The 13017-nt window shown below is 42.9% G+C and overlaps 1 protein-coding gene across 2 annotated transcripts; it reads left to right on the forward strand.

The window, feature by feature from the left end:
* Positions 1 to 3457: 3457 nt before the first annotated feature.
* On the forward strand, positions 3458 to 5617 carry Mc5r (melanocortin 5 receptor). 2 transcript variants are annotated; one of them, XM_051163521.1, is made up of 2 exons: positions 3458 to 3705; positions 4569 to 5617. In XM_051163521.1, the coding sequence occupies exon 2, from the start codon at positions 4609 to 4611 to the stop codon at positions 5581 to 5583; it is 975 nt and encodes a 324-aa protein (XP_051019478.1). In that variant the 5' UTR covers positions 3458 to 3705; positions 4569 to 4608; the 3' UTR covers positions 5584 to 5617. The 2 variants fall into 2 exon arrangements, with proteins under 2 accessions (XP_051019478.1, XP_051019479.1); XM_051163522.1 differs by having other exon boundaries at positions 3458 to 3662.
* The last annotated feature ends 7400 nt before the right edge of the window (positions 5618 to 13017 follow it).

Genomic DNA, 13017 nt, shown 5'->3' on the forward strand with positions numbered 1-13017 from the left:
CCCAAGGCAAAGTTGACTAATACGAAAACAAACCAGAACAAATCCACAAGTTACACCAAGTGCTCGCGAGGATGGTGGGGTAAGGGAAATACTCACTGCGGGGAGTGTAGCCACTATGGCTATCAGTCTGGTTGTCTCCCCAACACTGACAATAGATCTAATTGGAGTATCTGACCTAATTGTACTCCTCCCGGTGATATACTTAAATGACTACATTCTATAGAGAGGTGGTTACTTACCACTGGTGTTGCTCTAGTTCCAATAGGCAGGAAATGAATACAGCTCAGTTGTTCATCAACTAGTGAATAGATAATGAAAATGTGATATATATATATATATATATATATATATATATATATATATATATATATATGTATATATATATGTGTGTATGTATGAATTTTATTCAGCTTTAATGAAAAAATGATAATGATAAAATTTGCAGGTAAATAGATGGAACTGGAAACAATCATTCTGAGAGAGGTAATTCAGATCCAGAAAGACAAATACTGCATGTTCTTTTTCATGTGTGGGTCTAGCTTTCATTCTTTAGATATGTGTGTTTAAATTAGGGTACCTATAGAAGTCAGGAAGCTGGAAAGCCATGAGATCTCAAGGGAAAGCGATAGTAGAACACAGGTTGACATAAAGAAAAGGGGAATAATGAGGCGGGAAATGTTAAGTGGGGTAAGAGGGTGAGAGGGCAGGTTCGAGGAGGGAGGACAACAAGGAGTAATTAACTCTAAAGTTCTTGGAAAAAAGCCACGTGGAAACTGATTGTCTTAACACACACACACACACAAGTTTAGATGGAGTTACTATAGATACAAGAATAATGCTTCACTGTATGCTGTAGGCTGTCACACAAAAAGCCCAGGGCCAGGTGTGTGCTGTCTTTTATTCTTGGTCAGTGGACTTTCTCAGAGCCCATAAAACTCTAAAAGCTACTGCCATGGCTTTAGTTGTCTGTTGAACTTGATGGCAAGACTGTCACATTTCCACCATATGGAACACATCACATGCTTAAGTAATAGGACAGGAGAAATCAAACCAGCATCCACCTGGAAGCCTCATCTGTATTGGCTAGCTTTCATAGGTTAGCAGGTCCTGTGCATCACTCCTGGTGGAGAAAAGTAATCAGCTAAGAGTCCTGCAAACTACGATAACAGCCAGCTTGGCAAGATGTGTCCATTGGTACAATAGTGGCATGCGCACTGTGGGAATAAGCAATCACTTTCTGATTGACTATAAAGCCTACTCCAGAAGACAGAACTCATGCCTGGTAATAATGTTAACAGGCCCAAGACCACATAGCTGAGTAGATAATCGGCCCTACTATGACCTGCTATTAATATTCTACTGTGGATACAATATCAAATGGATAAGAGTATCAAACTACCTTGTAAATAATTAACATTTATGCCTATAAGTACAAGGATGGTTCAGTGTATGCAAATCAATGTGTAATAATTTACTTATGAATGGACTCACAGACAGACCACCTGATTATCTTAATAGGTGCAGAAAAATATCCCCCCCCCAAAAAAAAACCTTTTGAAAAACATCAACATCTTTGTAATAAAATGTCTGAAGATACCAGGAAACTACCTCAGCACAATAAAAGCTATACATGACAAACATATAGTGAGCAGTATATCAATGGGGGGAAACCTCAAAGAACCCCCACTATAATCAAGAACAAGAATAACCACTTTTCTCCACACTTACTTCGTCCATTGCTTGGGGTCTCAGTGAGAACAAGAAGAAAATGAGGTAAAAGCGGATCAGACAGAAAGGAAGACAGATTGTCCTGTTTGCACATGGTGCACTTCTGTATGTAAGCGACCCTAAAGAATCTGGATCCAGAAAAACAAAACACACAAAACACAGCCAAGTGGCAGGGTACAAAATTAACCTATCAAAGCCAGCGTTTCTGTATGCCGGTAACAAACATACCATACAGAAACCTGGGAAACAATCCCATTTGCAACATACAAAAAAAAAAAAAAAAAAAAAAAAAAAAAAAAAAAGTCCCAAAGTATATCTAAGCAAGGAAGTAAAAGACCTATGCAATGAAACATTTAAAACACTGAAGAGAGAAGCTGAAGACACTAGAATATAGAGGGACCTCGTGTGCTCATGGATCAGAATATTGTGAAAATAGCTGTCATACCAAAATCAGTCTATGGATTCATTGCAATTCACATCAAATTTCCAATCATATGTGTCACAGAAAAAAAAAAAAATCACATGAAAGTGCAGAGGCCATAGGTAGCCAAAGCAATCCTGAGTAAGAAAGAATCCTGGAGGTATCACCATGTCTGGTATTAAGTTATACTAACTTTAACTCTGGCAGCAGCTTGAAGGAACCATGCCTGGTGGCCGTGAAGTGCTCTTTACAGAGACCTTAGGATGCCAGGTAAAGTGCGGGGCTTCTCAGCTGGCCTGCAAGCCTTCAAGTCCCATGGGTGCTTCCCAGAGTTGGAAAGCTGGGTTTGCCATATAACCTCAGGATGGTGCTCTCTGTCTCTCCCTCTCCCTCTCCCCCGCTCCCCATCCTTCCCCCCCTTTGTGAGATGGAGATAAAAGCCGTCACTTGCTGTAGTTTTGTTTAAAAAAAAATTAAGAAAAACAGTTCAATGTGACGCCACCCAGCACCTGCACATTGTGTTCACAGATCAATACCACCATGCCTGCGGGTCCTGACAACTGGCTTTTGTGAACTCCACTTTCAACACTTTTTTTGTGAAGCCAGCATCTTTGCAGATTCCCTCTTTGACCTTGAAGACAGAGACACAATGGATAATACTTCACTTGTAGGGTTTCTGACAGGCAGTTTCTTTTGCATGTGCAGAGGATTGGTCTCCTGTTGGAAACCTCTTCACAAAGATTGTGTCTCTCTTCATGACACGATGAGCCCCACCCTGCAAAGCCTTCGTCTTCTGAGTCTATCCTTGCTCCCTCTGTCTGTCTGTTTCTCTTCATCTCTCTCCTTTGTCTGTCTGTCTGTGTGTGTGTGTGTGTGTGTGTGTGTGTGTGTGTGTGTGTGTGTATGTGTGTGTGCGCGTGCATGTCCATGTCTGGCCAAGTCTCACCAAAGCTCCCTGGCTCTGGTTTTTCCAACGAACAAGTGTAAGACACACCAGTGAGCCTTTGTAGCAGAAAGTTAAAGAACAGATCACTGAGCTGGGCAGAATAATAATCGGTGAGTTAGAGGAAGAGATGCGGAAAAGACAAAGAGAATCATTAGCTGGAAAAACTCCATCCCTGTGCACCTAAAGGGAAAGAAAGGTTTGTCACATTGGAAGCGCCACCGAGCTGGGGTTGTGTTTTGCAACAATCTAGTTATGGACCACTAGGTGGCTCTGCAAACACGACTCTTAAAGGCTTCCTGCCTAAGGCAGCAAGATGCTGGAGACCTGAACTCAGTAGGTCGGAAAGGCAGCGATCTGGGCGGGCAGAGGCTCTTTAAAGGCAGAGCAGTGAGGTGCTAGGCTAGGTTGGGAGGAGACTGTGCCCTGGCGATGGCCCTACTTTCTTGCCTAGGTCCGCCCAGGTGGACATCAGGTGCCCAGGCAGAGAGAAGCGTTTAGTGAGTGAGCCCGACTCAGATGCAAGACCAGAGCTGGGTAAACAGACACAACAGGAACCGCCTGGAACCAGTGAGGAATCATGCTTACCTTTGCCTGGAGGATAGCAGAATGGGTGAGCCAGCTTGGGCAGGGGTATTTTTAAGGTAGCTGGATGTGGTGTTTAATGCAACCATAGAATGGGTCCATACCTCTGAGGTGTAAATGTATCGCAAATGATTACAATCCAATAGTTTACTTCATTGTTAACACAGTGGCTCCCTGTGTTTCATGACTATGTCTTCATACTGTGCTCATGTGGAACTTATAAAATCTTCAGTCAGACTATTCAGAATTTAAGGGAAATATTTATTGAGAGGAGAAAGTACTGTCTGTTTTCCTCTACTAAACATATTGCAATGTAAACTTGTGTATTGGAGGCAATAACTTTGCTACAGTCTGTTAGGACCCTGGAGAGTATGAACTGAGGGTTTGAGAGGAGTTCACGTTAACGCTAAGAACATAGATACACCAGCCTTTCTTAAGGGAATGTTTGTATGTTCTTCGGAAATCTGGGCTCACTTGAGCAAAATATGTAGTGTAGCCCCAGTAATGTGAAAATCTACAGACTGCTTGAGACTGTTATGGAGTTTTGATGGGGTTCAGGGGATGATCTGAGAGTGAACTTAGGAGCCAAAAAAGCAGACATGGAAAGAGAAGCCGTACTTGGTATAGAAATGGAAGTTATTCCTGTGTGCTCAGGGTGACAGCATGTGAGTATATGGAAGAGGAGGCTTGTATGTTAGAGGGTCAGAACTCCAGGTGCCAGGAACACAAGTCAGAGTGAGACAAACCAGGGCCACGCTTCCAATATGTTGTGTCTATCCACATTCCCATAGGTGTGCTTGCTCTGGGCATGGTAGCGCGCTACAGGCTGTGGGTCTATTCTCAGGCTCTAGAGATCATAATAAAACAATGGCGAACAAACCTGTCTTGCAGTAAATCTGACGCCAAGAGGTGGAGGCATTTTCTTCCAGCAATGAACTCCTCATTCCACCTGCCTTTCTTGAATCTCACCCTGAATGCCTCAGAGGACACTTTTGGACCAAATGCCACGAACAAGTCCTCGGCCTGTGAAGACATGGGCATCGCTGTGGAGGTGTTCCTGACGCTGGGCATCATCAGCCTCCTAGAGAACATCCTCATCATTGGGGCCATAGCGAAGAACAAGAACCTGCACTCGCCGATGTACTACTTTGTGGGCAGCTTAGCAGTCGCTGACATGCTGGTGAGCATGTCCAATGCCTGGGAGACCATCACCATATACTTGATAAACAATAAACATCTGGTGATAGCGGAGACCTTTGTGCGTCTCATCGACAACGTCTTTGACTCTATGATCTGCATTTCCGTCGTGGCCTCCATGTGCAGTCTGTTGGCCATCGCGGTGGACAGGTACGTCACCATCTTCTACGCCTTGCGCTACCACCACATCATGACGGCAAGGCGCTCGGGGGTGATCATCGCGTGCATATGGACCTTCTGCATAAGCTGCGGCATAGTTTTCATCATTTACTATGAGTCCAAGTACGTCATCATTTGCCTCATCTCCATGTTCTTCACCATGCTGTTCTTCATGGTGTCTCTCTATATACACATGTTCCTCCTGGCCCGGAACCATGTCAAGAGGATAGCGGCTTCCCCGAGGTACAGTTCTGTGAGGCAAAGGACCAGCATGAAGGGCGCCATTACCCTCACCATACTCCTGGGGATTTTCATTGTGTGCTGGTCTCCCTTCTTCCTGCACCTTATCCTAATGCTTTCGTGCCCCCAGAACATCTATTGCTCTTGCTTTATGTCTTACTTCAACATGTACCTTATACTCATCATGTGCAACTCGATGATCGACCCGCTGATCTATGCCCTCCGCAGCCAAGAGATGCGGAGGACCTTAAAGGAGATCATCTGTTGCCATGGCTTCAGACCAGTGTGTAGGCTCCTTGGCAGGTATTAAACACTGACTCTCCTCTCTGCGCCTCTCATCTCTCAGTCAGGTTCATCCAGGGGATAAGCAAGCTTGCCAAGAATCCCAAATGTATTCTCCTTTATCTCTTTTGCAACTCAAAAAAAAATTTTTTTTAAATCTGTGGCCATTATGTATCAAACGTATGCACATGTGAATTATCTCTATCATGAGAAAGGTCTGTGACAATTGCCTTTTCACAGCTTACTCTCTCTCTACTTCCCATTCCAGTTTTAGGACGTTTCACCATCCTCTACCTGACCTGGTAAGTAGCAACCTTAGGAGATGCATACCGTCCTAGGTGAGCTGTTGTCAAAAGAAACAGTGTGGAGGTCTAAGTCACCATGAGTGGCTTTTCAGTTTTGTTTTTGTTTCTCATGATGCAGTCCATTTTAGCTGAATGCACCTTTTTGTATTCTTCTTTTTTTTTTTTTTTTCTTTTAGGAATGGAGATACATCCAGCTACTTTTCATTTGAAACTTCCATTTTATTTGCTGTGATTGTCTCTACAGATCTCCTGTCCTAGACTTCTGGTTTATGGCTTGTATTTAGAATTGTCTGAGGATCAGCCTTAACTACTCTACCATCATAGGTATACTATATACACATGCCATACCTATACTTCTGTCCATCATCGTTTTGGACTTGCTCAGACATAAAATTCTATGTTACAAACCTTGCTTCATGTGAAAAGCTTTATGACTCTATCTCATTTGGACTCAATTCAGCACTTCCAAGAAAAAAAAATTTTTTTTTTTTTTTTTGGTTACATCAGGGCCTCTAGGTACACATCCACCCTCACTCCACTTAGCACGTGGCCATAGTCAAACTAGGTTGGTTTTCTCACGCATAGTCTTTCAGCATCTCCTGGTGTCTGAAACTTTGTCACTGTCTGCTTTGCAGCATCTTAACCTGCCTCTCACAGTCATCAATGGCCCAGTTGACGGCAAATAGCCTTTTCTCCAGTCTGGAATGGAGGAAAGAAACACAAGCTCAGGCACTAACTCTGCCATCGCTGGCTATGTATGTGTCCTTAATTTCACTCCAGGCTCCACATCTGGGCTGACCTCCCAGGATGGCCAAAAGAACTACCCAGAAAAAAAAATTGGAGAACTTCTTGTAAAATTGGAAAAACACGTAGGATTTTTTTTTCTTTTTTTGTAATTTAAAAGAACTTATCCACGTGAGATAGCAAAGACAAACATAAAGGAAGGATGCAGAGTAGTGTTTTGGATGCCAAGAGACTTGCTTTGCTCAACACAGCTCTGTGGCCCTCTGGGTCCCAGTGTTCTCATCTGAAATGAAGGGTATGAGTCCCTACAGCGCACAGGTTCCATTTGGCGGGATATCTTGGTATTTGTATTTTCTCTTTTGTTGGATACTTGTCATCTAGTCTATGTGCAAATGAATGAAAAATGTAAATAAAGCAATGGACTTAGAAGTCATCCCATAGTGGACTATTGGTGTAAGAGGGGCCCTTTCTGCAGGAGAATTGAAGAGCACAGTAACTTTCAAGTGCAGTTGCATAATTAGCTTGTAGGCATGATCAGCCACCCGTTTAAGAGTTCAGTATAGAAAAAAAAAATTGGTGCTGGTATTAACAGCAAAATACACAAGCTGTCCAAATCTTTACAAAATGGCAAACAAGCAGGTGGTTTGCAACTGAATTGAAAAGAGCCACTGGCCTTTCAGAATGTTTCCTGTTCATATTTGATGACTATCCACAGGCCAGAAGTAAAGTTCTCGTCATAACCATTATAGAAAGCAAGCAGAATCGAGTGTTGCCATGGATATCACGGCTATGGGCTGTCTGCAGGCTTCCTCTCATCTGTACAGAGCAAGCACTTGCAGTGTCTGTAGTCTCTGCGTTGCCTCTTCTGCCTAGCAAGCTTGAGGACTAGGCCAGGTGACTAGAGCTGCAGTCACAGAGGTAGACTAAGACATTGGTCTTGGTGGTTACACCAGGGTTTTCTTGTTTGTTTTGTTTTGTTTTCGTTCTGTTTTTGCTCATCTGAACACTCAACACTCAACTCTCATCAGGCTGATTCTCCGATCTGGGTGTTAAATGACTTACTGCAAAGTCTGACCTTTATATTAAGGTATTTAAAAGTATACTCGACCGCATTTTAATCTCTGTGTAACAAAATAGGCTCCATGTTCAAATGTGGTTATGTTTGGGAAAACATATGCATGTAGTAACTTGTTACATATATGCAAATAAGCCACTCTCTGGCACTCAATATGAAGTCGCCTTAACAGGAAAAGAATACACGTGCGTGTCAAACATGTGGTATTGTTTGCGAACTTCGTGTTTCTGTGGGAAATATATTTGCTGTAAATATGTGTTCAAAGAAATTATTAGTAAAGTAGAAGGATGATTCAGTTAAAATATTTTATCAAATAAATATATATAATTAATAAAATGGATGGATTAAACCGTACATTTGAATTGGTCATTCAGATTTGTGAAATTTGGAGGGTTTTAAAAATCTTTCTGAAAGTTTTTGGTAGATATTACAGAATATGAATGTGCATACATTGATGGTTTTTCCTTGATAGTATTTATTGCCTATAGTATTGACATCCAAAGTTTGATTAATCCTATAAATGAAATAGAATTTATGCTTGACTATATATTATTGAAGAATATGTCTTTGTATATAATCAGTCTGGAGCTATCACTGATTATGAGTTCAGTATAAGGCTGGAAGTGCTGGGTATCAGAGGTCTGCCACCCAAGAGTCAATGACATGAATTACGCCAAGATATAAATATTTCAAGATATGTGAAAAGATGCATATAATTCAAGAGACTTTATATGGTTAAATGTAATGTCTGCAGAGATGGGCTATGAAATGATACTCTTGTGCCTCTAATGGCCCCTCTCCTTGATGGATGTAGAGGTGAGTGGTTGAGCTTTGAGTGAGTAACTGATAAGTCCATAAAAGGGCAAGGCCAAGGCAATCCTTCTGCCTTAGCCTTCCAAGTGCTGACCTTAATCGTGTGTCGGTATTCCCAGCTGGGATTTTGTGTTTTTAACAAACTCCCAAGTATGACTGGTCCAAGGTCCCATGTTTAGAAATTCTGCTTCTCAAGTATCATCAAGGTCAAATGACAGCAGTGTATTGCTTGCCTTTCTATCCTGATACATGCTAAAGACAAATGGGCAGAGTTTCTCTCAGCTACTCAGGGACCAGGTTGCTCAAGGTTGAATGCCTGACTCATGCATGCGAGTTTCTTTTCTTACTCAATTTCACTCCTAATGTCTAGGTGGGCCAGGGAACTCCTATGTGCCTGAACATTCCCTATTGAAGAACAGTGCCTATGGTATACTCATCAGGTGCCAGGCGTACACTGCCATTGTACTTTCAAGGAGCGTTAGGCCAAGGATAATTATCAGGCTTGTGTGTGTGGAGAGGATACATTGTATAGTTAATAAATTCACATAGCATGGCCTTACATACCTGGGAGGAAGGGTCTGATGCGTTCCTGCACTGAAGGGAGCAGGTGCCACATGTGTGGAGATGAGTTCGGAAAAGTTCCTAGGTGAGCAAGATATGCCTGGTTCTTTCCTCCTTTCTCATTAAGAATTACTTTCATGTGTAAAAAAGAGGACATATTAGATCTAGTAAAGTGAAGAGAGATGAATATATAAGCCTGTGTAAATCCTTAAGAATGAATTGAGCTTAAGCAGAGGAAAGGGGACCACAGGGTGACAAGCTGTGTGTGTTGCAGAGGACGGAGCTGGAGAAATGACCCAAGCACCTTGGAAGAGCCCAGCAGATCATGCGTGAATCCCAGATATTGAAAGTTGAGTAATTACACTTGTTGGGGTGTAGTTTTTGCTTTGTTCAGTTTGCGACTGTGCTCTTGTTCTTCCCTCTTGAGGCTGGAAAGTATTTATCATCCCATCCTTCTTCCTCATCCTCTCTCTCTGTCTCTCTGTCTCTGTCTCTGTCTCTGTCTCTGTCTCTGTCTCTGTCTCTGTCTCTGTCTCTCTCTCTCTCTCTCTCTCTCTCTCTCTCTCTCTCTCTCTCTCTCTCTCTCTCTCTCTCTTTCTCTCTCTGTTTCTCGTTTTTGGCATTACAACTGTAACTGAAAAACAACATGACCAGATTTTTTTTTCTGGTTTTCTATTTACCTTCTTGCCTTATGATGTCTCTCTGTGCACAGAGGCAGGGAGAAGGTCAGCTTAGCCTGTGAGTGATGCCCTGCCCTGTTTACTTTTACCTTTTCTATACTGAGTGCTGCTCACCAGCTCCACAGTCTTCTCTGTCGCTAATCATCTTGCCTCGTTTCCAACTACTGTCTCCTCTGAAACCATCTTTTCTTGGCTTCTGTAATAGTCCCTATCCTGATTTATGACCCCTCTTCTTTGTGCAAACATTCTAACCTTGTCTGTCTCATTTCCATGTCCCACATTTAGGCTTGTCCTGAGATTATATCTTTAGCAGCCTTACATTTTTATATCTAATTTTTCTCTTGGTGGTCTCATAAACTTCCATGATTTTGACTCAACAAATAAAAATATCCTTCTGATTAACATATTAATTGTACACATTAATAGAGTTCAGTGTGGTATCTCCATTTGCATACCGTACACACTGGTCAAATTTAGCTGAACTTTCACCCACTATCTCTGCTACTCAGCCTCTAGCAATCACTATAATATTCAGATTGATATCTAAGATTTCTAAGATTTTACATATGAAAGAGCATAAGGCACTTGCTTTTCTGTGTGTGGTTTATCTCACTTAGCTCAACGTTGTCACGGTCCATCTTTTTATGTGGAAAGGACAGGACTTCATTCTTCTTCATGGCTGAATAATACCTCATTGTGTTAGAAGGTATTAGACACACACACACACACACACACACACAGTGTCCTAATTTAGTGTCTTGTTGCTGTGATAAAAATACCCTGCCAGAAGCAACTTAGGGGAGAAAGGGTTTAATGGGCTTACAATCCTAGCTAACACTGCGCCATTGTGTGGACATCAAGATGGCAGAACTTGAAGCAAGTCACATGCATAGTCAAGAACAGAGACAGTGGATGAATGCCTGCCAGTGTTCAACCCCAGTTCTCTTTTTCATTCAGTACAGGCTCAGTCTGTGAAATGGTGCTGCCCACATTCAGGGTGTGTCTTCCCTCCTCAATGAACTGAATTAAAAACTCCCTCACCAGGTCATGCCTATAGGCCAAGCTGATCTTGAAAACCTCTCCGTGAGACAGACTTCCTAGGTGACTCTAGATTGGGTTAAGTTGATACTATCAGTCTTCTGCCTGTCATGGCGGTCAGTTTTCCAGTCATTCTCCACAGCAATGACATCGGACTCCTCTAACAGTGACTTGATTTTTCATTTTACAAACTCCAGGCACCACCTTGTTCACACTCCTGTGAATTGGATGTCTTTTTTTGTCAATGAGTCTTCTTTGGTAGCCGTCATTATACATTCTACTCTGCTATTTCAGAGGACAGTTTTAGATGTTGTTTGTGGGAATGACTTTTTAGGTAGGTCAGCTGCTCTCAGAAGTCACATAAATTGCTCATCTCTGCTCTGTGTGTTAGAGGAGCCACGATCGCATGCAGCAATTAGGCACTAACAATGAGGCCAGTGTGACTGAGGACCTGGGTTTTAAATCTACACCTTAATGACCACATGTGGTTAATGACCATCATATTGGATTGAGTTAGAACTTGCTTCGTTATATATACAGAGAGTCTACAGAGAAAAGAAAGCCTCCCTGGGAAATCAACTAAACACAGTACAAACACACTACAATAAGACCAGGCACATACTATCACATCAAGGCTGGACAGGGCAGCCCAATAGGAGGATCAGGATCCCACAAGCAGGCAAAAGAGTCAGAGGCACTTCCTGCTCACACTGTTAGCAATCCCACAAGAACCCCATGCTACTCTGCCATATCATATACGCAGAGGATCGTGGTCAGAGCCCTGCATCCATCAAAAGGTCGGTGAGTCTCACCAGCCTTTACCCAAAGGGTGCTTATACTGGGAACAGGCCTAGTAGACTGGGAATGTACCACTCTTCTGGCTAGCATGAGGCCATTGCTGGGGTACTGTGCTGCTTTCTCCGGGAGCTTAGTGGTCACTCTTGCTCGTACCCAAAGCCATGGACTGCACTACTGTGTGTATTTGATGAAGCATAGTGGAAAAGGCTTTGCCATGCTTTGTAGATAGAACAGATCACTTCCTTCCTCCGTAACCTCCAACACTTATCACCAACAATTGCTTGAGTGTCTTGGAGTTTATTAGGCTACCTTACACTAGCCTCTTTATTGCCAGTGCACCCTATGAAATTCCAACTTTGGAATGCATTCTAAGTATCTTCGGTATCTCCTGTCTCTGCGCTCTTAACCACTCACCCATTTTAAGTTCAAACTCATTTCTGTAGAGGTGCAGATAGAGACTTGGATTTGTACACTTGATCCCTTATACGAGAAAAATTTTTGAGTATTGTTTTTAGAGGTGGCTTGGATACACCCCCGGAACAAAGGTAAGGCAGGAGCAGGAGACTGCCCAGGTGCAGCCTCCCTTCCCTTCTCACCTTGGTTCTACTTACAAGCTGGCAGCCACACCTATGCTAGGAATCCGTGCCAATGCCAAGTAGGTGGAGGAGTCTTGTCTTGCTCTGCTGCCTTTCTCAGTCTTCTTTCTTGTGTTCTGGATCCTAAGCAGAGAGCAGCTAGTGCAAGCAAAGAGCATAATGAAGCGAAAGGAGATGAGGCCATAGTTCATTGTCTCAGGGTCTCTGGCTAGAGGAGGCCTTTAAACAGTAAGATGAAGCGCGCTTAAAAAGTTCGTTGTCAAACTCTTTCCTGCCGGTAGGTGGCAGTGAACAGATTTTGGTGGTTGTTGCTCTTTCTTCCACCCGAGCCTCCTGGCAGTTGGTAAACTCAAAGAGCCCCAGGTGAGACTTCTCAAACCCTCGTTACTTGAAAGGTGCCCAGAGTGTTGTGAATGCTCCTTTGCAATGCTCATTGCATTAGAAGGATTAACTCAGTTCTCCACCCACCTCAACAAAAAAGTAGGTAAATATTACTCAGCTTTACCTGGAGCTTAAGCTCCTAACATATACCTGTCTCCGAATTCACGCTTATGAGCTTTGAAAAGTCATCACATCTTTGTTTTGGTTTCCTTTGCTGACTTTGGCTTCCTGCTGCTCTCTGCATGGGTCGGTTGGATTCTATGCTCCCATATCAGAATTCTGGCCTTCCTTGTGCCTGTGTATGGCTGTGTGCATGTGCAGCAGGGAAGAAATGGGTATGGGGATTACGGGTGTGATTTATCGGTAAAAATATGTGCGAGTGGTGGCTGTATGAAGCCTGAATCTATGCTGGTTTCAGGCAGCTCGGGGCTACATTTGAGGAGATCCCAGAGATTAGTTGTTCAGGGTCAT

Source organism: Acomys russatus, chromosome 20, assembly GCF_903995435.1.
Source record: "Acomys russatus chromosome 20, mAcoRus1.1, whole genome shotgun sequence".
Classification (NCBI taxonomy): Eukaryota; Metazoa; Chordata; class Mammalia; order Rodentia; family Muridae; genus Acomys; species Acomys russatus.